We start from the raw sequence: 25,738 nt of genomic DNA, 5'->3' as shown, positions 1-25,738 counted from the left end.
CCTAATGTTATATTATAATGCGTTAAAGCCGTACTTCCCTTTCAGCCATAAAGCTATGAAGACTATTGTGTAACACAACAGTTAGGTCGTAAATTGGATGCTCCTCGTGAATTCCGCTATCGGGAGGCGGGGGGAGTGTCCACTCACGACTTATTGTTTATCCACAACAAATTGCCACGGTCAGATTCCGAGGAAAGCTGACACTTGACTAAAACTATCAGTGATATAAAAACCGGGCAAGTGCGAGTCGGACTCGCGCACGAAGGGTTCCGTACCATAATGCAAAAAACGGCAAAAAAAAAGGTCACCCATCCAAGTACTGATCCCCGCCCGACGTTGCTTAACTTCGGTCAAAAATCACGTTTGTTAATGTATGGGAGCCCCACTTAAATCTTTATTTTATTCTGTTTTTAGTATTTGTTGTTATAGCGGCAACAGAAATACATCATCTGTGAAAATTTCAACTGTCTAGCTATTGCACGGTTCGTGAGATACAGCCTGGTGACAGACGGACGGACGGACGGACGGACGGACAGCGGAGTCTTAGTAATAGGGTCCCGTTTTACCCTTTGGGTACGGAACCCTAAAAACCATTACGTTAGTCACACATGTAATATGAGGAGAGAAACACCACTACCGACCTTGTTCTTGGTATATTAGCTGCTTATCGCAATATTATCAGAATCATTGCAGGTTTGTAGTTATGTTATCACATGTTATAGTTAAAATGAGTTTTACGATTTGCTGTGTGTATTCTGGTAACATTAGTCAAACATGCAGTAACAATTTAATTCGTTATTTTAAGGGTGTCAATGATGCCAGTTTACAAAACGAGTAATGAAATAAGTGTACATTGAAAATTGGTTCACAGAAAAGTAGCAGTAAAAAATTCTTTCCAAGTTTAGGACTTGAATGGATATAGATGTGCAATAAAAGATATGAGGTTTCCAATGGATCAGACTCTATGTAGAGTGAGCTACAGTTATGCCATTGTGAGGTCCGTTGGGGTACTATACCTTATAAAGTTTAGATATTTCAACGGATCATTTCCGTGTAAAATTGGTCAATATCGATGGTAAACACTGTGTTCTACGGCCATCATATTTACCAAATTTAAAAGAGCTTATATGTACTAAATTTGAGGGCGCTTACAGCGTTGTACATTGGAGCAGAAGGGTTAACAAAACCGTTCGCCGCTCAACCCGACGGTTTTGGGTCAAAGGTATTTATTTACCTAACAGATGTATTGAAAGATAGCCCTTTTCGTAACTCTTGGAGGCTCAAATAAAATAACCGACAGATAATACCGCCTTATGTCCCGTTGGTATGTCCTTCGGCCTTTTTGGAAAATTTATTAAGCGTTAACATTTCATCATTGAAATATACGCGTGTGCGTTTTTTACGTCGTCAGAAGGCATTATCTTTAAATGTTAGTGTAGTTATTTCAGTACTCGTTATGAATTGCCGTCTGTTTGGTGAGATGAGAACTTACTGAAGGCATTTATTGAATGCTTGGCTTTATTGACGATGGGTATTATTGAATTACGATATTTCGGTCCACGTTTCGTTTACGAATTGTCGTGCTATAAATTAGCGAAACAATATCCGCAGACCGCGTGTCCCCGCGATAAATATGCCGGTTTTAAACTTTCTCATCGTTTAGTTAGTTACCGAAACTGGGTCGTGATAATAACCCCGGTTCATCTGGATGATTGATGAAACGAAAGTGTTTAATTTTGTGAAAATATATTTTAATTTGTAATGTAATAAATGTCCAGAAATGAGATTAAAAAAAAAGTTGCCAGTGTGCTTCCGCCGCGCTGCTGCTGAGCTTGTTGTGGTAGGTATTTGCACACAAGTTTAACTTCTGGGATCGATTGATTTTCGCGCTTGTATGTTTTGTGTCTCTTAGTTTGGTTATTAAGTATAGTATCCTATGCATTTGTAATATAATAGCCCCTCGTCATAGTGTCACTGTACCTTGACACTATGACGAAGTCACTGAAATAGGACTTCACAGAAATAACACTATATTACCGTTATAGTTTTAAATGATTTGATAACTCTTTACATCTAATATTAAAAGAAAAATTAACGTTGGTATTGATATTAGAGCGGAATAGGGTCTTTTCTCGCACAAGTCTGCGCTAACGCGAATCCAAGTAGGTATGTCCGGAGTATTAGGTCCGCTAATAATCTGATTGCGTAAATTAGAATTATATTTGAATTCGATTGATAGATACAGAATGTAGGCCTTGGCGATCGTGATGGAGATCTCTGGCTAGCAGCTCGTGCACCGACCGTGCGCTTTGTCTGCTGCTTGATATTTATTTACCCCCATTTATTACAGAGACTCATGCTTTCTCTGTTGTCCGAACATCGCCGCTCCGACTGCCCTCGTATACAACCGACGATCGGACATAAATGGAGCATTTACCCTGTTAATGGATTTCTTGTAGACATTCCGTACTCGGTACCGTATCAACATGCCAGGAAAATTGAATTCCAAATATCATAAACCAGACGGTCAAGGTATCGCTTATGATACGTTTTTAAAATGAAACAATTATGAAGGGTGTAATTACGTTTAAAATACCTATCAGGTAGTAATGACGGTTCTCTAGTAAACCCCTTATTTCTCTGTAATAACCACGTAGTTCAGTAGCGGGGAATTTAATCTTGACATTATAAATACCGGGGCGATTACGTCGTTTTTGTGTACAAACCGGCTAGGATCGCGGAAAATTGAAAAGGAATTTTGTTATCTTAGACATGTGAGCCGATGTTTTAATGATGACACACTTTTGGGGCTTTTGTCACATGCGTGGAGTAACCGATGTTGCTGAATAAATTTATTTTAGTATTGACAGTTATGCAATGTTCAGAGAAAACTTTGTAGGATCAAAAGATGTAGGTAAGTCTTAAATGGCATCATAGATAATTTCGTGATCCGTCCAGACACCAAGCACTTCATGATTCGGTGGTAGTTTATAATAATAATATAACCAGCTACCTAAAGGCAGTCGGGCAACCTGGTAACCTAAAGTAAGTGTTACTTTTTTCGTAAAGTCTACAATGATACGAATCCTTAGTAGTCCTTATTAGTAAGACGTGTGTTCGAGTGTGTCTGTTCACTAACATAAATTTAGTTATAGGTACTTACTATTTAAACCTACCTGCCTGCAAACCAAACCAAAATAGTACCTATGGCTTTTCACGTAGATATTAAAATGTAAAAGAAAACGAGCAACTGAGATGAAAAATATTTTTCACTTCTCATGCTCAAAAAGTGCACCTTTATGTCGTGCGTAGACGACATAAAATCGCATATTATGCTCTAGAGTCTAGAGCATAAAAGTAAAATTTTCTTCTAAGACTAAGGTAATCGATCTCAACAGCCAAACAGTTAAAACATATTTCACAATTTTACTGAGCAATAAAATTGTGTAGATGACAGATTCGCTCAGACCAAAAAATTGCCTCGGGTAAAAATGGGTCACTTTAAGCCCTTGTTGTACAATATACTATTGAATAAGTAGGCAAGCAAATCCATTTGTTTATGATTTCCACCTTTAACCCTTTACCAGGCTAAGGGATATATATTTCCCACATACGGCACTTCAAACATGTGTTCTATTTTAGATGAGTAAGACTGACATTCGATTGTCATTATTGAAATGTCAGCCTGGTAAAGGGTTAATAAAACGAGTGTAGGCGTTTCGTTGCCGGCAAATGTCTTTATCTTGAGATACCTGGAGACATGACAATAAAAACAGAAAGGTAGGTACTTGGGTACTTATGATTCTGTTACGTTGTTTTATGTAACGGTAGGTGTCGATGCCGTGGCGTTTGCCGAATAGGGCTGGCTTTTCAGAGTTGGTGGTTTCAAAATGCTTTTGCGACATTTTGAGATAGCAACTCCATTTGCACATTAACAGTTCAATTAAATAGTGGTGGAATTTGCAATACAAGGTATTTTATAATTCCTAAAACTGTCACTTTTTACTGACTGTATTGTAATTGTCAATATGTGAGAGAATAAAAGAGGCAAACAATGACAATGCATAGTTGGGTAGATGGCTACAAAATTAAGAGTAGGTCAAAAGTGTTGGAAAAAAGAAATCAGACCTGAATTTAAAGATATCGTAAATATACGTTTAGGACCTTCTCTCTGACAAGGTGGAAACTACATGTTAAGACAGTTTTGAAAAAGGTATTCATTTCCTTGGTATACAATATTGGTTTGGAAGATTCCGATGCGAGTGAAATACGATCGCAAGTGAGCGAGGTGTTAATAATTGTTTGAAATTTCACGCTTCAACCCTGTGGAATTCGTATGCAAATTCGTAGGTTGATCAAAATAATAAACTCTTAAAAGAGTATGCTCTCGCCTTGCCAGTGTAAAAAATTTAAAAAGCCGGGTGATTCCATCATTAACACATTCAGTGCCGAAAACTCGACTATCGGGTATTTTATGATTTCGTTCCCGATGACCCGATAGTCGGGATCGTGGTACTACTTTCTGCTTTATATGACGAAATTATTGTGGCCTGGCGCGGAAGTCTTGTTTGTCTGGGTGGCAATGAATGTGTTAATTTAGGTGGTAAGGTTCTCAAAATGTTCTAACACGACTCTATTATTGAGGGAGTAAGACCGTAATACGTTGCACTTCGTTCAACATATTGTATTGTATCTGACTAATAAAGCCTTAACGAGGTGCGATGAAAAATGTATCAGTATAAAAGTTAATTAATTAATATATTTAATCGTATGGCTAAAAACTTACTAATTTAACATAATATGAATAACCACGTAAATAAGCACGTAAATAAGGCACTCAAATGACTTCTCCCAACCACTTAAATTAAGGTATGTAAGTAGGTATGTGTTGCAGCTTAATTTTGATGCAAAAATATCGTTGTCATTTACCTTGTCTACTGTCAACATGTCACCAACTGTCGAAAATGTTATATTTTTATCGTTGATTAAAACAGACAGGCGGAGGTTATGTTTGGGCGCGTAAAATCACAAAAAAAAGTTACAGCGAAAATGATAATTGAGAGCTTTATACTTGTAATTCTCGTATTTTACTTTACTACTTATATTTTCTTTGGCTCCTTATATGACAAACAAAAGTTACAAAATTAAGAGTAGCTTCGAAGTCAGATTAGAGTCGGACCAAACACTGCATAGCATTTGCAATGACAAAGTGTTGCAATTCATGATTAATGTCAATTTTCTATGAAAATATGACATTAAGATGGGATTAAGCCCTTTTTAATGAAGGTTTAAAGATCGTAATCGTAACATCATATGTTTCAACATTTCTTTCGCATGTGATAATCTCCTGCAACAGCGCGCATTTTCAAAACACAATACTTCTACTTTGGTAAACTGTTATACGAATGTTGTTTCATAAAGGTTAATCGACAACGAAGATTCACTGGTGACTATAAAAATATCTCTCTCATCCGTTTTCGTTTATCATTTCGGTTCCAACAGGGACCAGTATAATAAAACAAAAGCAGGCCTACTTCTGTCGACACTATAATTAATTGAGTATTATTTTATATTAAATTAAATTCGGCGTGGGCCGGCCCTGTTAGTGTTGTCGAACAAATCGTGTGACCCCATCTCCGCCAATTTAATAACGAACGCACGTGGTACCCTGGGTTTCAAAACCATAAAGCCCCATTTGGTAGGTAAATGTGTTGAACATTCGATCCAAAGCTTCTGCGCTACAAAAGCGTCCGCCTGAATTTTCAATTTATGTCAGCTTTTTGGATTTAATAGCCTCTCATTGTTAGTATGTATAACGCTATTGTTCCCTGCACTTTTAATGAGAAGAGTAATTTATCAGAATAACTTGTTTATAACGCGATAGATGCGACATTTTAGTAGGTAAAGACCAAGATATATGCTCGTTTTCAGATGATCTTGATGTGGTTTCGACCTCGAGATTGCTTTTATGTTAACCTCTATACTTTATCTGAAACTTTATGAAATGGAACAGAGTAATGCAATTCTGTTACCTAATACCATACATAATTCAAATGCCAATTTTTCTTGTACGGTGGGCCGCTAGCGGTTAATTATGCCGTATGGTGCCTAAAGCTTTACCTTGCTATTTTCACCACTGCCAGACTACTTAAAGGCTGGCCCAGGATGCCCACTTTCACCTTCACCCAAAGTTTATGCCATGTCCCTTCGCCCTCATTCATCATTCATCATTCATCATGGCAACGTAAGATGATAATGAGATGTTCTTTTTAACACCCGTGGTTAGTTATTACAACAAACTATGTTATCAGTGCTCAATAAAAACCACATAAAAACCAAGTTTATTATGATAATAGACATTGTTAATATATAAAAAATTACAATAGTTGCACTGAAAGTTCATCCACTCGTTAAGACCAAAAACACAACAAAAGCGAACCCTAAAAACTTAATATTCCAGGAACAATGCCTGAGACATATGGACAAAGACGTTGCTTAGCCCCTTTAAGCCGTTTATAACCAATGTTAACAATTCTGCATAATTTCCCACAATATACAGTGACGCTAAAACCATTATTACGCTGCACTTAATCCAGTTCGCCGAAACTAACTCAACGCAATATTTACTAAAGCAGCGCGAGCTTTTGAAATCATAATAATCTTGAGAAATGTTTTCATTGCTCTTTTCAATGAACGGTTCAACTCTAGAGTAGGTGTTAACGTTGCAACAAGCAAGATCCGGAGATACGAAGCTCAATAGGCAAGTGTGAACCATTGTTGAGACCATTAACAAACGAGTTTTGACACGCGAGTTTGCGAAACTGCTGAGTAAATACACGATTTATTTAATTAGAACAACTTTAATTGAATGCATATATCGAAAATATGCAGTTTGCAAATATCGCAATGAATTAATCAAATATGATTTGCGAGTGCCGCAGCCGACTGGACCAATTTGTTGCGCAAGATCGAAATCGAGATAACAACGCGTTAAACAGAGGGTTGATACTATGATAAGGGAAATATAATTGGCGCTTACAGGAAAAGAAATCGTGTATCGTAAACATGGTGGACATTTAAGGGTCATACGGACAGACCTATCCGCACAAACCGCTTCCTACGGACTATTGACCTGCTCCTATAAAATTCTGGACTCGAGAGCAATACTCTCAACTCCCGTATCCTGGACTATCGGGAACAGGGAATATATATTGGTACCTAAACCTCGGCATGACACTAATATATTCGGTAGTCAAAGCTACGATAATTCCTATCTCTGGCACGTGAACAGCCCACACAAAGAAGTTAGGAGATTATTAGGTACAATATAAATGCTTATGATACTTAGTATCTTTTAAATAAATTTTCAAATTTATCTCATACATTATTTTGTTGTCTATTTATATAGCAGGCATAATATGTATAGATAAAAAAATTAAAATATAAATTCAGTATTTTTAAAAATTGTAAACATAGAAAGCTCTCCACTTTTAATGTATTTTGATCACGTAGAGTTTTGATAAAGATGATACTACAAGCTGTCGTGTTTGGGGGTCTGTAGCGCCGTGTTATGGACGTGTGTACTGAATTTTATTTTTTATATATTGTATGTATACTATATGTATTAAAGAAGTGCTACATAAGCAGGCAAGAACATACATTTTATAGATCTTCATTAATAATCAGTAGGTATCTAGATCAAAAGTGTAAGTACCTACTGCCCTGATTGCTGCAGGTTGTAAACCTTTAACAATAACACCCGATCGCGCTTGACCAATTTTTTACGACGATATCGTCGAAATCACGCTTGATTTGTAGCCCATCAATATACCGGTTTGCGGGATAATTTTATTCGAGCACAATGTAGTTTAAGAACCAGGTCCATCGACACTATGACGCCGATTGCATAAATACGGTAAGGTCCGACCTTATACGAGGAAGTTGTCCAGTAACGACCAATTTGCCTCGGGAGACAGCACTCGCCGCGTTTTTTCTCCCGGCCCAACCTTCCTTAATGAGCAGAGAAACGCGCACCGCGCTCTAACTTCTATGCAAATCGAGGATATTTTCTTCGATTTTCGAAAGTTCATATTTGTGAGATCGCTAATGAATGCTGACAAATACGGTTTACGCGTTTCGTTAAGTTTTACTTTTACGTGGATATTGCGTCGTCCATCTATAATCGGGTAATCTATAGCGCTAAAACGAATTGATGGTGATTTATGCTACTGCACGTAAACTAACATTTGAGTGATGAAAGCGTTAGGGTACCTACTTAAGAAATTGTTTCACCCCAGAGTATGGTTACTCCACCTTCAATTTACTAAGCATAGCTGTGTCTTTATAAGAAATGCCTATGTAAATATGAACATTCTTTTGCAACGCCTCTTCGCGCTAAATGATTAGATCTCATTACTTTACAGGTAGTATGCATACTATAGATTGATGTCTTAATAGGCTCTTAGCTATATTAGAAAAGATGGTGTTAGACCACATTTTATAATGTGCATCAGCTGCCCATAAATGGAGTTGTCTTTAGACACTCGTCTCGTCTTTGAGCCATCTTCATACGTGGAATCGATAGGTATGAAATTTCTCTACCTACATTAACGCTTTATTGCAATTTTCTTGGTAAACTTAGTGGCATGTAATGACTGAAGGTTTTGACTAGAATACTAGGAACTAGAAGGTCGATTATTATGATTGCACGGTATTAGTTCATTCACAGGGGTTCGAAATCGGTCTCATCTGTCCTAGATGCACTTGTCGCGTGGTAAAGTGGTCTAACCTACAATGGGCTGAAGGAAGCGGAGTAGCCTAGCTGGCCAGCGTGGGCGGGGCGGATCCAATAACGTCTCAGCAAGAACGAATTTATTGCGGCGGGCGTCTGCGCCCGCGACGCTCTCACCTTGACATGTCGCCGACGTGCCGATCTGGAGCAGATCCCCGTGCGACAGGTTTGCAAGACCTACCCAAAACGACTAAATTTACGGGCCCATTAAGTATTAATTACCATTTTAGTACCACGCACGCTTCTGGTGTTACGCGTAGGCTTCGGGTTACCGACATTGGTCTTAATTAGGTGAATAGTGCTGTACGAGAGGTAATTTGATTATCTAATCTCAGTTAATTTCATTGACTATTATTTTGCCCATTTTGTTTGATACTATGATGGTAAACCTACTTAGTACCTACTTAATTAATTGTGTAAATAAGTATGTAAACACCTACCTGTTAGGTGTTCCGGACCTAATTTAAATTTATGATTTTACTTTTAAATTAATATAATAAAAGTCACCTTTTGCTTTACCTACTCGTACGTTCGACAGTCTTCTCTATCATTTGCTATCATATTCATAATCTTGTTTTCTTTATATTCAACTTCACTTGTGTAACGAAAGTTATCCTTTTAAATTAGGTATGCCATATTTTTAATAGAATGCCTATACCTAATAAATTTTATTTTTTATTCATTAAGTAAATTGAAGGCGAATTATCTGACGCTGGTGAGTGGTGACACCTAGCGGTAAGAGCGTGCGACTTTCAATCCGGAGGTCGCGGGTTCAAACCCCGGCTCGTACCAATGAGTTTTTCGGAACTTATGTACGAAATATCATTTGATATTTACCAGTTGCTTTTCGGCGAAGGAAAACATCGTGAGGAAACCGGACTAATCCCAATAATACCTAGTTTTCCCTCTGGGTTGGAAGGTCAGATGGCAGTCGCTTTCGTAAAAACTAGTGCCTACGTCAAATCATAGAATTAGTTGTCAAGCGGACCCCCAGGCTCCCAAGAGCCGTGGCAAAATGCCGAGATAACGGAAGGAAGAAGAAGTAAATTGAAGGCGAATTAAGTTTCTAAGTTAGCTCCCAACTCCCAATAACAACAAACGCCGATGCACTATCGTAGTAAATACGTCATCTCGTTGTATATTATGCGCTTACGCATCTTAGAGCGGAGGCTGCGGCGGCGGCGGCGCTATGCTATGCCCTCGGAGGCTCGCGATTCTGACAGTCGCGTGAGAATCGTCGCGGCAGCCGGTCGGGCCCGACACCGAGCACACGCGCCAACAAATCGCGGACGATATATTTTACGATACAGCTTGCGATTTTTAAGCGTCCTGAATCGTGAGTTTACAAGTGCATTGGACCATGTTGTTTGCGAACTTTGCCGGCGATATGTTCGAGTACGCATGACTTTGATGAGACTGTCGTGAAAAACAGCACAAATGAAGATGACTGTAAATCGCATTAGGGTGGTAGTGTTGGGGAGTCCGCGGTGCGGGAAATCGGGTTAGTATTTTATATTAAATACAAACGTATATACAATTTCTATGAATGCAGGCTTTTTAATATTTATTACAGTCTGAGCAGGTAATGGAAAATTTTGTAATTTTCATTTTCATACGTACCTACATAGAAACAAAATAAATATACACATAAGTAAAATTAATTTCATGTCCTTAATTATAAACATATAAACGGTGTACCCCTTCATCATTCTAAATATCATTAAAGTGTCCAAAGGGCTTTACGTGTTGACTTCGGCTCCGCGCACGCTTTCCTGAACACCGTAAAAACAAAAAATAACGGCTAACTAGAGTTAGACCAAGAAAAGTCTGCAACAATTTGGATAGCCTACGCCGTGCAAGTGTTATTTTACGTCATAATTTCATAGAAGCTTGACGTTTAAAATAACACTTGCACTGCGTGTGCTATCAAAATCGTTGCAGACTAATCTTGGTTTAACTCTAGCTAAGTACATTATTTTTCTTATGAGTGTACAATCAATGGAAGAATGTAATAAAAGGTGAAACCATGCATGATTACAGCCGGCAGGTTAACAGCCTTGCAAATTTGGGAAGCATTTATTATGAGATGAGAGAACACATGAAAACGAGTTTTCTCAAAAATGGACGGCAAAGTCGACTTTTTGTAGTTTATGGTTAGTCAAAAATTAAAAAGTTAAAAACATTGCAGTCTCGATTTTGGGACTGCAATGTTGCATACAAATTCCATTATTTGTCGAGTTCCAAACTTTTTAAAAGTTGAAATGGCCATATCAAATGAAGGCACAGGCCCATTAAACAGCCAAACAGATGATTAGTACCGCGACTATTTAGCTGTCTCAAATAGGTTGGCGTATTTTCGGCAGAAAAATACACTTCTATTTTTTTATTAAAAAAATAAAAAGGCGTCAAAGCTAATTTTTTCAATTGTTTCTACTTTTTTCTGTGAAAATATATACGTAAGAAAGTTGCTTTTGTAAAATATTTCTATGATATTTATATTTCTTGCACCATTTTTGAGAAAAGCACTATATATGACTCGGCTGGAAGGCTACTTGCTGGCTTCGGATTCAATTAAACGGACTCCCAAGGTCGTCCGTTTAAAACGAATCCTCAGCCTGCAAGTAGCTACTTCCGAGCCTCGACAATAATGTACTATTTTTGGTTAATAATGATGTCCATTTAATTAACAGACTAAAGATTGATGTCTGCATAATTAAAAATATAATTTGTTTGTTACAGTGTTCCATCCTTGGATGATGAATGCACCTTTACAATTCCTGTATAATTATGTACAATTCTATAAGTAATTCATGTCAACACAAGAGACAAATTATGTTATAGGTATTATAAATTTTATTTACTTTAATGTACTTTAAAATTGTGTCGACATTTAAAATAAGAACATTTAACATTTCAGGCGGCCTATAGTTCGTTTTTTTTAGCATTAGAAAAAAGGTAAGTAAACAATCATGAATGTGTCTTTTAATTGAAAAAACACGTTTTATAAAAATAAGTCACAAATATGTAACAATTATGAATCTAATACGATCATTTATATTCTGCTTTCATAAGTAATAGTTACTGATTCCTAAAAAGCGTTTTTCAATTAAAAGACATGTCAAGATCGCTTACCTTCTTTCTAATGCTAAAAAAAACAAATTATAGCCAAGGTGACGATATTGACTTTTTCTTTAGTATATGACATTTATTTTAGTTTATAGGTACCTATGTGTTGTTGTATTTCACATGGAATAGATTTATTCAATATAACTATACATTAACGCCCTATGTATCGGTCAAATTGTGTTTTTTGAAAAACTAATTATAACCAGCCTTTTATGAATGTAGTATGATACCTTAGGGTATGGTGCTTTACGCACACTAGCGTCCCTTCCCCTCCCCCTGACGCAACCTCCCCTTTTTGCATGAAATGTGTCCCGGTTCACAGTGTTTTAAATTTTTTGAGGAAAGTATACATTTTAGGAAAAAAGTGTCAATGAAAGAAATAATCCTTAATAAATTCTTAATAAAAAAGGTCATATATTTTTTTTTATATGATGCACCATATTCATGTATTAGCTTGTCAAAATTCGAAATAACATAGTTTTTACTTAGGGTTCGAAACTGATTTATTATACACGGTGTAACATGAGGAAACCGAATAATTTTAACAGCGTATTCCTGATCATATTTAGAGACAAAAATGTCCTATTAAACTTTTTTGAAATTCGCCTAGTTTCAGAGTTAATACCAATAAAAAAAAACAAGTTTTTATTGTTACATAGTGCAAAACGCCTTTTTGATGGCGATGTTGCTACTATGGGATTTAGTCTAAATATCCTTATTGATAGATGTCAAAAAGTGACAAGTAACACTTTGCAAAAACTAAGTTTTACGAAAAAAAAGTAAAAATCCATTTTAAGTGACAAGTTTACCAATAGCGTTAATTTTAATGTACAAATACATTCAAAAAAAAAAAAAAAAAAACCTAACCAAATATTTTTTTGGCGAAATTGACCTAAACATTACATCTTTTCCTTTTTTTGACCTCATGTATACATTTTAGGAAAAAAGTGTCAATGAAAGAAATAATTCCTTATTAAATTCTTAATAATAAAGGTTATATTCATTTTATAACACTTATTAACTTATTATACAAGGTGTTCTCAAGAAATGCAAAAGATTTTATTTCTGAAGTCAAAAGAAGGAAAAAATGTAATATGAGTTTAGGTCAATTTCGCCAAAAAAAATTTTTTTTGTTTGTTTTTTTTTTTAATTTTTTGAATATATTTGTACATAAAAAGTAAATGTTATTGGTAAACTTGTCAGTTAAAATGGATTTTTACTTTTTTTTTCGTAAAATTTAGTTTTTGCAAAGTGTTACTTGTCACTTTTTGACATCTATCAATAAGGATATTTAGACTACGTCCCATAGTAGCAACATCGCCATCAAAAAGGCGTTTTGCACTATGTAACAATAAAAACTTGTTTTTTTTTAAAATTGGTATTAACTCTGAAACTAGCCGGATTTCAAAAAAGTTTATAGGACATATTTTTTGTCTCTAAATATGATCAGGAATATACTGTTAAAATTATTCGGTTTCCTCGTGTTACACCGTGTATAATAAATGAGTTTCGAATCCTAAGTAAAAACTACGTTATTTCGAATTTTAACAAGCTAATACATGAATATGGTGCATCATATAAAAAAAATGAATATGACCTTTTTTATTAAGAATTTATTAAGGATTATTTCTTTCATTGACATTTTTTTCCTAAAATGTATACTTTCCTCAAAAAATGTAAAAAACTGTGAACCGGGACACATTTCATGCAAAAAGGGGGGGTTGCGTCAAGGGGAGGGGAAGGGGCGCTAGTGTGCGTAAAGCACCATACCCTAAGGTATCATACTACATTCATAAAAGGCTGGCTATAATTAGTTTGTCTTCCCCATACATTAGAACACAATTTAACCGAATTACTAAGTAATCTTCTAGCAATGAACACAAGCTTCTTGTCAACAATTGCAATGTGGTTAAAAAAAGGTCAGCGTAGCGTAGTCTGTCAGTTTACTCTAATTTAGTATACCTACCCTTTGCTTAAAGATCGTAATTTTATTCGTCAACAAATATCTTCGGTGTTGTTTACCAAATTCCTTCAGATGGAATGTTTCAATGTAAACGCGGTATTATGATAAGCTCACCTTGTATTGTCTCGCCATTGTTTTCTATTATAATTTAATTATGCATCTTATCAAAAAGCACACACACTAATAATATGATGCATTAGGTATACATTCCTGTGACAGATGGAGTTATACCTAGACATTCCACGAAGAATGTTATGAGTGTTTCTAAATATTCGAACCAATCAATTTATAGAGAATAGCAGGGATGAGGGTGTATTCCAATTTGTCCCGGCCCCACGTGACTACCGCCATACACGAGGCGGGGACAAATGGGAATGATTTATATAAAATACCTATTCCCAGCTGTGCTCGGCGGGGTTAAATGGGAATACACCGGTACGAGTGAAATACTTCTTTTATCAAATGAATTGTTATACAGAAATGTTTCAATATGGTTTAATTTCGACATGTTGTGCAGTTTGGACATGTAGGTACATCGTCCATCCATTAGAAAAATGTTAACGTGAATATTGTCAAAGACTTTCATGAATCCGGCGTCTCATAGGACACGGCGTCAGCTGTCGCAACGTAACCTACATAGCAGGACTTAAACATTATCACTTAATTAAGAAAAACTGTGTTAATTAGAGTTGAGGCGTTTAAAGTTGTTATTAAAATAGCTTGCATTATGATTTGCACATGAGGTGAGTGTAGATCAACGACCTCGGTTAAGCGTTAATCGGACGTTTTAGCGTTACACAACGGTTGGCGCCAGGCGACGGTGTCGGGAAATCGCGCTGACCCACCGGCGTCGAGTGTAATTGCACCGCCCTAATTGCCGGCCCGGTGCGCCGGCTGACGGCTGACGGACCGGCGTAGACGCACGCGTTTGCAATTCATTACAGAAAAGCGCTGGGCCGACATGTGAAATTGTTTTTAAAGTAGATCCTGTCTACGAGGGAGTGGCAGGGACCCGCGACCGACTAACATCGTTTAGCTCGTCCCGTAGCATAAAGCGGCGACTACGATTTAAATTATTCTCGGAGCTCATTACTGGAGCCGCCGTACGTTATTTACAGGTCATAATGTCCGTTAGTCGTTTATAATTTCATTGGTGCTTAATGCAGTTTATCCCTTATCTGGTGTCCGAATAACTAGGCCAGTCTCGAGATGATATGCATCGCGGCGGTTTTTAAATCGACCAGTTAAAACAATTAACTTGGGTCAATAAAGTATTTTATTAACGATCTGCCATGACGTTCCCTGGAAGTTGATTAAGTGTATTCGTGGGGTGAAATTTGAAAGGCGCAGACAGCGGCTAAAAATAAACTTGGAAATCGTTTTTGGTGTCGAGAATCTGTCGCAATGTCAATTAAGAGCGCAGATTGTGCAGCACGGTGTATATAGCTTGACATGCATTATGTAGACTCTACATTTTTAGAGTGAGATAAAATTAAAAAAAATATCCCGGGTCACACAAATATGTCACTTTTACAACTGAGATGAAAAAGCAGTCTTATGGACTGCGGCGCGTTATAAACAAATAGAAATAGGTCCCACAATAAGCACATAGGCATAAAAATTCGATAAATACAGAAAATAAAACTTAAATTAACCTAGACACATACACCAGCCCACAGATGTGACGAATGTTATGACATCTCACGGGTTAAAAAAGACATAGACCCACATTCAAACAACCTAATCTTCCTATCTTCGCTTATTGGGTGAAAAGGGCCCTCTGTACAGCAAACCGCGCCGTCGCTGGCTTTTCATTCCCACGCTGTGATGGATCACTCCGCAGTGATGCACCGCGGTGCCGCCGACGTCTACCACTGGCGGTGCTGACTACCTGATGCGGCCGATTTCGCTTGTAGGTAATCATATTAATATAGATTTCGAAATTAACTGTCAATTGGACAATTTATTGATATATCCATGCACAACGAAGTGTAAAACAGATAATGATCAATCGCTTTGATGAATATTTAACTTATATTATTTGTAGGGATGTACCGACGAGTCGCCGACTAGTCGGGAAAGCCGACTATCCGGCCACATTTGTAGTCGGCGATTAGTCGGCGACTAGTCGGCAAAAAATGGCCGATTAGTCGGCACTTTATTAGTGAAAGAATACCATATGTTTTATGTTTATTTTACTAAAATACCTATTCAGGATGCATACGAAAACTTTTGTTCATATAAATAATTGACCGTTTGATCGTTATCGTATGTTGGTGGGCTGGTGTTTTCCTCTACAGGTCGATCTCAACTGATTCTCGTGTAATTTCATGTGCAAGTTCTATAGTTATTTTTTTAAATTATTATTCAGTTTTTGTTTTATTTTTAATGGTAGAGCCATGAGGAACTATTAATGTTATTGCAAAATTTAGAGACTTAGTCAGGGCACGTTGCTCGTAAAGACGCTGACCACAGGGGATAGGTTCTTAACTGGCGACTACGTATGGGAAATAGAGCCTTGGAAATACCTCCTACAAGCTGTTCTGACGGTCTGCTCAGTATCGTAAAATAAAAGAACTAAAGACAGAAATTGAACGAGTATTCTTGTGATAGGTCTTTGAACCTGTAGAGAACACCTTTTAGACAAGCTAATATGATGAATAGCGCAACCAAAGGAGCAAAACTATTGTTTTTCACCTGAACTTATACGAAACTAATGATCTGGCCGACTAGTCGGCCGACTAATCGGCCATTCGAGCGCCGATTAGTCGGCTAGTCGGCTAGTCGGCCAAATCAATAGTCGGTACATCACTAATTATTTGCTTAAAATATCAGAAAAGCGCAAAGTTCGCTTCTGTAAAGAAATATAGTAAATATGTATCTTATAATGTACTTTCATCAGAATTCAGACATTTTATTTTGTACAAAAATATAACAAACTTTTTTTGCTTGTTTTTACTTTACGGCTTAGTCGGCGTCGGCTTTAAATCTACCCTAATATGCACATAAAAATACCATAATCGGTTTTTAATCCTCTATCAATTTCACCAATACGAAATTGTTATTGACGGAACAGAACTCTCTGTTGTGTGTGACCCGACCCGACGCGCAGTGGTATCCAGTGCACGCACGCGTCAGTATATGTAGATACTATAGACAGGTAATGCCCTCACGTAGCCACAATTTCACGTGGAGTCGCTTTTTTATGCGCCTTAATTCTCGACATTAACCACAGCACCCGATGGACCCGCATCAATTTAATGTCAAACCTCCCTGTGCGAGTAAAACGAAAAAATGTTTCTGTAATTTAATATAAATAGATTTTTACTTACAAGAGTCGAATCTCACGTTCGGAGGGCCTAGGCTTTTTATTATAAATAAATCGAAACCAGTACCAGTATTAATGAATTTGCTGTGCTCCATACACCTCTTTTATATTTGAGTCAACTTAAACAGTTTAACCCAAAAATTAGGTAAGTTTATTATCAAAAAAAAATACAGTCAAAAATTAAAATTAAAAACTAAAGCGTTGTATGGCAATGCTGATCCGCTGCGCTAGATATGACCCAGCCCTCTGGTCACGCGTCAACTCGACTAACCTAACAGTTTAACTATATTTTAATTAACAACAAAATAAATGTAATACAAACTTTGTGTTTTTTATGACAACATTAATATTGAATAATTTTACGGTTTAGACTCACTTGTTTTTAGTCACTCGCGCGACATGTTTCGGAGAGCCTTAATATTTTTATTAGTTAAAATAAGAACATTAATATTTTTATGAGTATACGAATCTAAGGATTTTTTTTTGATTTCATGTTAGCGCAATCTAGAATTAATTTGCTAGTGACAGCATAGAGAAAAGTGGGGATAAACGTAGACAAGCTGGTATATCCTAGATGCGTATTACCTGTTCGCCGACACGCGCATCAATCGACTCTTGATCGATGAGACTCGTAATCTATTAATTACTCTATAGATTCCTGCCGATACATCCATTGTTCCTAAGATAAAGCACCATCTATCAACCCACGTGGTGCCATGTAGCTTGATCATCGCAATTTGTCTTACGCCCTTCAGCGCATTTAAATGATTTTTATATCGACATTTATAACGGATCGAAATGATTGTTTGTTTTTAATTCGTAATGGACAAAGTGTTTGATCAAATTAAACAGTCAGTTTTATCACCGAATGCGTAATCGAGTCCCGGAGAAAGTGTATGCACTTAATGCGCGGGCGAAAAAAAACGAAAGGAAAATGAGAGTGTGGAATTTGGCATGTCTTTCATAAATTTCGGTTACCGCCGGTGGTTCGGTAACGTTACGTCTTTAAAAATCATAATGCCTCATTAAGAACTTCATTCTTCATAAATGCTGTTAACAACCATTCAACTTTATTGATGCGGTAACTCAGTCGGTTTATCGAATGATGTCAATCAAAGGAGGAGTACAATGTTTACCGTAAACAGTTTTGTGATATTGTACTTAATTACGATTACAAATGACTTGTGATTTCACGTTTATTGTGTAGTTTTTAATGGCCGAGTTTAATAATGTTAATAAAAATGACTAACTATTTATATTAGGGACCTCCCTAGTTCAGAGCGTTTCTTTAGCACTAAACAACAAGATGCGGTTACAATGATTGAAATTGATATATGATTGTCAACGCATGCATGCTTAAGAGACAGGGAATTAATAAAAAAATACAGAAATCACAATCGAGATGCAGGTAGGTACCTACTCTCAAAAGTCGCAATCGAGATGAAGAACGTTTGATTAAGTTACCTTAATCGGGTGCCCTAGAATGTGTCATGAATGCATTCCACCCAAGTCCATTGTCATGCGACGTGCAGTTGCATAAGGCTGCGTAGACGTTGGGTAATCGTTTTGGGCCTAGAGTCAGACTAAAATGGAAGCGGCGATAATCCCCCTGGGCTAACACCGCCTTTGATGATAAAACTGCGCCTGGAATAATAAACAGCATTTGTTAGCGAGGGAAGGTAAATAAGAAATTACGCTGCATAAGATTTAATGCAGACAACTAGTCTTTCATCAACTATCAGATCTGAGCATAGCAATTCAAACAAGAAAGTGCATCAGAACATAAATTTCCATCAGTCATGGAGTAGAAACTCGTATAATTATTATTATCCATCAAAGGGTCAAGTACCTATCTTCATTATTCCGCGCCCGTCGAGTCGTGGCTCGTGTAATGAACTTTTTGAATAGGTTCTTCAGCTCCTTTCGAGGTGGCAGGATTCCCTCGTCGTTTTGTAGGTAGCTGTCGGCGAGGGCTTTCTCAAAAATTGCGTCGTCATTGTTGTTGATAACTGTTTGTATTGTATACGTCCCTTGGATCGAAATACCGGGAGTGGAATGAAAAGACTAATCAATGCTTATAGCGCTTCTGGTAGAAAGTTAGGAGGAACGACCTTAGGTCATTGTTAGCTTTATAACCAGGGTCATGATTCTGGTAACTTCGTGTTTATAAAAGGTGTAAAAGGTTGATGTATCAATTACATCATAATTGAATGGGATAATAAGATAATTATTTGTTTGTTGCAGCGGTCGTCGTGCGTTATCTAACCAAGCGGTACATAGGTGAATACAGCTCTACAGGAGGTGAGTGAATGTTTACAATCAAATTACCGACATCATCGTAGATAATTATCAGAGGCCATTTCGTTTGTGAGGCTGAGATTATTATATGCAAAATTACGAGTTATTGTTACAAGCAATTGACGTCAATTTGCGCGCTGTCGAGTGCAACTTTAAATTGAAATGTCTCCTTCCTTCCGACCTTAAACGAATGGCAAGTGTCGTGTTTTGCGTCACTGGCGTGGCGCTTCGAAGTAAATTAAAATGTTAAGGAAATTGATTTTAATATTCATTGCTAGTAACTCAGCGAAAGCCTCTTAAAAGAACATAATTTAGTGTTTATCGTTCACTCGCATTCCACTGCCTATATTAAGATAAACAAGGTAACAATGTCGCTGTTCGTTTAGGGTATGACTATACCTACAGTGACTGGCCGAATAACAATCCATTATACCATAATTGTCGGTAATGTTATAGCAAATTACAGTGCGCTGATAATTATGATATTTATGTTATGATAGCTATCGACATTGAATAGGTATTGTCAGGTTGCTCCTCGATTAAGTACTTACCTCTAACTTCAAAACTTGGTACCATTAATACAGTTTATATGCCGAGTTTTTTGTCTTGAAGTATTTTTATAAGTATGTAAGTCAATCATTTATTAAGTCATAACTTTACTATTAACAGAATTTGTTACACAATTGAATCAATTAAACTGTATGTAAGCGAATTAAGATTTGCTATTATTACTTGTATTTGTGCTGTAAATAATTATTGTACCTACGTTTAAAATCCTTCTAGGTATCCAATAAAATAAATCACCTTGGATTCTTAGCTTCAAAGGATCCTAATTGATGCTTAGTTTTAGTGGTGGCTATTAGCTGGGAATACCCAACAAATGTTTTGTTTGGTTTCAGATTTTCTTTATCAGCACCGAGTCGCGTTCGACGGCGCGGTATCTGAAGTCGAGATTATGGACACTTCTAACTGTGCAGTAAGTAAATTGATAAAGTTAATTATTTTGCTGTTCAACTTTATTACCTTCGACGTTAATCTGTAGGTGGTGAACAATAAAGATTTAAGTGGCCACAGTATTGTAAATGAAGCCGGAAAGGCCGAGATTCATTTAGCGGTAGACAATGGCGATGTTTATCTGCTAGGTAGCGGGAGTCTGATGCTCGTACAATTTAATTAGACAAAGTTTATGGGTCTTGTATCGGCTATCAGATGCGATCGCGGCGGCCGTGGTCGCCTCCAGCGGAATACCGCCTATCTCAAAAACAGACGGCGAAACGAATTATTGCGTAAGCTGGTAAAGTATTTTTTGATTTTGACATTGTTTGGTTTTGGTCGGTGGGTTTTGAAGAAAGCTTACCTAGTGCGCTTTGATCTACTTTCTAGAGATCTTTGAGCAATTTGCCGCACGCTACATTAAATGTAAGTAAATAAGTACCTCTAAAGGGTTCAGAAAAAAATCTCTGAAAATTCAACTCAAGCTGTTACGATGATTACTTCTACTACAGTTTTAGAAGCGAAAAATAAGCTTCCTTTAGTAAGTTTTCAACTGTAGGACTAACTACATACCTAAGTCCCGATACGTATAGCGTCAACATTTGCCGTTGGATATGACGAAGCTAAATTTTCCTTGCTTTTTCTTTAAAGTCTGTTACAATAAAGCCCTCCTGTCCTATTATATAAAAATATATAGACAATTCGTCGGGAACAGTGTTCTATGGATGCCCCACCACTGCTGCACTACTACTGACACTTATACAAATACTGTCCTATGACAGTTGTAGTTGTATTAGGTAGGTATATACTATATGTATATGTTTTTTGATACATTTATAAACATCATCTGAAGTAGATGATTTGAAGGGGCCAGTACCCTCGATTACCTTATGTTTTGCTTGCCGATATTTCGGCGCAGTTGCTCGCTTCAGTTGATATTTCAGTGGCACGTACTGGAATATCAACTCAAAACAAGAAAACACCAATGTGTGGTTTAAAAATACTTCTTTTGCTTACAAGCGTGTTAGATGGAGGTCCAAAATTCCATAACGGAACTGTAAAAAAAGTGTTTCAATGTTTTGAATTGCGTAATAGATTATAAAGCGGGCGGCCCCATTGCGCCCCGCAGAGACACTTGTGTCTTGACTGCATTATAATGAGCTCCAATACATTTATTTAATAGATTACGCTTAATCTTGGCTTTTGTTAATGGAATTGAATCTGAATTTCCGGAATTTGTGCCCAAAACCTTTATCAACACCGCTACTTTTAATTAAGCGGCGACATGTCATGACACCGTTGTAATAGGCGCCAGCGTTCAAATTAATCTGTCTTGAGAAATACATCTTATTAAGGCAAACATTTTGAGTGGCTTGAATATTTAACCAAACAAAACTTACCTATACGCTTTATGATTTTCTACTTGAGGCGTGGCGTTGTTTATTTTAAATAGATTGTTATTCTTAAAATTCTTGTCTCTGGAATTTAGTTTATGCAAATAATAACTACGTATATTTTAACTGACTAGGGTATTAACTTCTACCTTAGGTCACGAGCTTTTACACCAGAGCACACCATAACAATAGTAGTTTGTGTTACAAGGGATCAAAATGATATATTTCCGTCAAGGGCGTACATTGAATCCTGAATGAAGCGATGGATTCTACTTTAGAATCCTGAGCGTAATGAGGGATTCAAGTGTTAACGCCCAAGACGAAATAATTTTGATACCGTGTGACACATACTGCTTTTCACATCAACTATGAGGAAAATAAAAAAATCTTAGTGTTGACACAATCTGATGCTTAAACAGATTATTTAAGCTAAAAAAATAATGTGCAAAAAAATTTAAAAATAGTGTGCTAGAACAGAAAAGTGTTACTTTGATCCCTCCTAGCAGGGAGGAAAAGTGCCACTTTGATCCCTCCTAGCAGGGAAGAAAAAGCTCTTTTCCGAATAGGTGGTGTGAAAAAGAACCTTGCATGTCTACTGACTCCTTAGGTAAAGAGTCTAGAACAGATAATTAAGTTTACTGCATCATTGCAGTCTCCAAACCAGTCAGTTCACCAAACATATTCGGGTTGAATAAGTACCTAGGTAGCTAATTAAGGTATTATACCCTTCACTAAGTAAAATACATAGTACAGGAGTACATACAGCGGACTGTGACGGTACTTATTTCTTCACGTACTTAAACATAACACACCTACTGTTCAATACATGTTTTCCTCTTCTTGGGCATTGCCAATGGTTTATAATATTCTTCTCCTGCTTGCCTTCATGCCGTCAATACTTATCGAATCAATCTTTCCCAGATTCGTGGCTGCCTGGCGGAGCACGTGCGATGGGGCGACGCGTTCGCCGTGGTGTATTCAGTGTGTGAGCGGCGGTCCTTCGTGGCGGCCGCCGAGCTGCTATCGCTCCTGGAGCGCACCCGGCTGCCGGGCTGCGCAGCCGTCACCCTCTTGGGGAACAAGAGAGACCTCGAACACGCTAGGTGAGAGGACAAAGCAGCAGTCACTAGAGGTTACTGAACTTACACTTATGACCCATTAATAACACAGGCCTTGGAAATAGCCTATAGTCAGATCACTACACTAACAGGCAACTTCTTCGGTGATGCACATTCAGGGATCTCCACGATGTTTTCTTTATTCAGCAAGCTTTTAAATGATATTAAGTTAAATATGTTTCGTAAGTATTAGTAGTTATACATTCTGCATGGCTTGGCTGCCTGGAACCATTATGGTAAGAACCAGTATTTAAATAACCCACGAGCTCCGGTTTCCCAGGCGCGCACAGTGCCTAAATCGAAATAAGTGAACATTTTTTGCTAATTCTTCAAGATTATTTTAACTTGTGGTCGAACGAAAGGTAACTTAAGTAGCTTAGAGTAGGTAACATTCTACTTCTGTCGTTTTCGATATTGAGGTTTTATTTAAGTTTTGTTGGTAGGGAGGTCCACGCGGAGGAGGGTCAAGAGCTATCACTGCGGTTCGGGTGCCAGTTCTACGAGGTGTCGGCGGCGGAGTCTTGCGCGGGCGCTGCGCTCGCCTTCCACGCGCTGCTGCGCGAGGCGCGCGCGCTCGCGCTGCTGCTTCCCTCGCCTCGGCGCAAGCTCGCTGCCTATTCTGTTTCTAAAGTAAGTATTACGATGTGTCAGTAGCAGAGTCACGGCGTTTACCTTTACGCGCAGCTGCGTGCTCGTTTTGCTGCTGCCGTCATCCCAGCGCAAATTAGATGCCTATTCTGAGAGCCTACCGCGAAAATATGTAGAATTTTCGTTATACGCCTTTCTATCGCTCTTGTATATTCAAACAAACGAGAGGCAAATAGGCGCGAACAAACGAAGTTGTTAGCGGCAGGCCCTCGTCCTCAGTATCTAATGTCTTTACTTTTGTGTTACCTATATCTGTCTTCTACGAGCCAATGCGCGGGGCGCGCACACTTCACGGGCTGCTGCCTTCGCCTCATTATATGATGTAGCCCATTCTGTTTCTAAAGTAGGTATGCTTGTTCTAATAGGCGGCGGAAAGTCGGAAGCGGGGATCATCTGCTTGCTTAAAATGTGAAGCACTTAGGCAGTTTTATTTTGATTAATTTATGAATATTCTTTTAATGCGGTAATTTTTCTTTTAACAGGTAATCGGAACAATATTTGGCAAAAATAGCAAAAGTGTGCGAAAGAAAAGGCCGTCACTCAGCATTTAAACTAAGATTAAGGTTTCATACAAATATTTATTACTTAAGCCATGGAGACTGCTTCGTTTGTAAATAAAATAAGAAATCTATTTAATAATATGTCAGCAAATGGAAATGATTTCCTTAGAAATATTTTTGAAGTTTTTGTAAATCTTATTAACCTGGCCGTCGTTGTCGCAATCCGCAAATATAGGTCATCCATTATAAATTTGACCTAATAATTAACATTTCATGTTTTCATTCAAATGAAAATGGGATAACTACTTACCTATTTATGAAATAGCGAACAATGCCAGATTAATGAGATTAAGTACACAAAAACTATAAAAATGTTCCCTAGTTTTTAAAAACAACACTTGTACCTATTTTAAAAATCGCGTTCTTTCGACCTTTGAACAACGTTGGCCAAGCAGGTTTGTAGCTGCGCCAACGATCTGCACTGATCAAAGATCTTATCTTATTAAGAAAGGGTCTATATTTGTTTAATTCGCATATCTGATATGTTGGTAGGCTCCCCCCTTCATTAAACGTGTAAGACAAGTACGTCAACGTTAAACTCAATCATTATGCTCTTTCAATAATTATTCTCTGGAACTACTATAATTTTTACATTCATGATTTACGCTGCCGTCTTCACAAATAGCCATGTTTATAATGCATCACTGAGTTTTTGGACATCTAGTATACTTAATAAAAATCCGGTTCGAAGATTTAAAGAGTACTTTTACGTATATTATTACTGAACTCTCCCCGAATACTTGATGCTGCTGGGATATAATTTTGGCAGATGGGCGACCTCATTGTGTCAATCTGTCTGGTAGGATCTACATTTGTTAAAAGAAAAGTATCTATTATTTTCTTGTTGAAGTTGCAAGAATGCTGGGCAGGTCAGTAAATAGTTCCATTATGGTGACTTGAGATGTGCCTTAATGATGATTGATTTAAAAACTCGTCAATCTATGCTAGAAAATCGTGTTTTTCTAGTACTTAACACATCTTTACTTTGCTAACAAGCTCAGTATTCTCCTTAGTTTTGTAATTTTATTGTAGATAGCAGATGCAAGTAATCTTTTCATAGTAATCGTTTCTTATTTTTGTGGTGTGCCAAATTAAAAGGCATCTCGGTCGTATAACCTCTTTATATTTAATACAAATTACAATTGTAAGTTGTATTGAGTGTATTGAGCCTGGCTTTCTAGGGGTGCGGGTCGTGTGGATCGAGCGTGACTCGCAGGGCCCGATTACGGTACCCTACAATAGGTGTAATTGAGGCACTAGAAGAACATATAAACTTATATCTGAGGTCACGAACGCTCGATACATTAAGCGTTGCTATTTGTGAAAATGTTATTTAGCAAGAAAATAATTCAAGCTGTATGAATATTTCTGTTAACAATTTAACATTAATTATAATATTTAAAAATAATATTTAAAATAATATGTGTTTGGTAGGTACGTCGTCAAGTTCTGGTATTACTGATTCTTACGAACGTGCTATCTTAAACAAGAATTATGAGCATCAAATTGGTAACTTCAC

General features: G+C 37.4%; 1 protein-coding gene and 1 long non-coding RNA gene across 2 annotated transcripts in view; both read left to right on the top strand.

The window, feature by feature from the left end:
• The window catches only part of LOC134792184 (uncharacterized), a 596,557-nt gene that overhangs the window by 386,841 nt on the left and 183,978 nt on the right, over nt 1-25,738 (top strand). The window lies entirely within an intron of this gene.
• Nucleotides 10,000-25,595, top strand: LOC134792177 (ras-related and estrogen-regulated growth inhibitor-like protein). Its single transcript, XM_063763417.1, has 6 exons — nt 10,000-10,292; nt 19,453-19,509; nt 20,406-20,482; nt 22,815-22,996; nt 23,455-23,641; nt 24,142-25,595. The coding sequence occupies exons 1-6, from the start codon at nt 10,229-10,231 to the stop codon at nt 24,208-24,210; spliced, it is 636 nt and encodes a 211-aa protein (XP_063619487.1). The 5' UTR covers nt 10,000-10,228; the 3' UTR covers nt 24,211-25,595.

The sequence above is a fragment of the Cydia splendana genome, chromosome 7, assembly GCF_910591565.1.
Source record: "Cydia splendana chromosome 7, ilCydSple1.2, whole genome shotgun sequence".
NCBI lineage: Eukaryota > Metazoa > Arthropoda > Insecta > Lepidoptera > Tortricidae > Cydia > Cydia splendana.
The sequence above is the reverse complement of the archived record's forward strand: the minus strand, read 5'-3'. Positions and strand labels throughout refer to the sequence as shown.

Coding starts and splice junctions, on each gene's coding strand:
- LOC134792177 (XM_063763417.1), top strand. CDS start 10,229: ATGAAGATGACTGTAAATCGCATTAGGGTGGTAGTGTTGGGGAGTCCG. Junction 20,483..22,814: donor TGGACACTTCTAACTGTGCA/GTAAGTAAATTG, acceptor AATCTTTCCCAG/ATTCGTGGCTGCCTGGCGGA. Junction 23,642..24,141: donor CTGCCTATTCTGTTTCTAAA/GTAAGTATTACG, acceptor TTCTTTTAACAG/GTAATCGGAACAATATTTGG.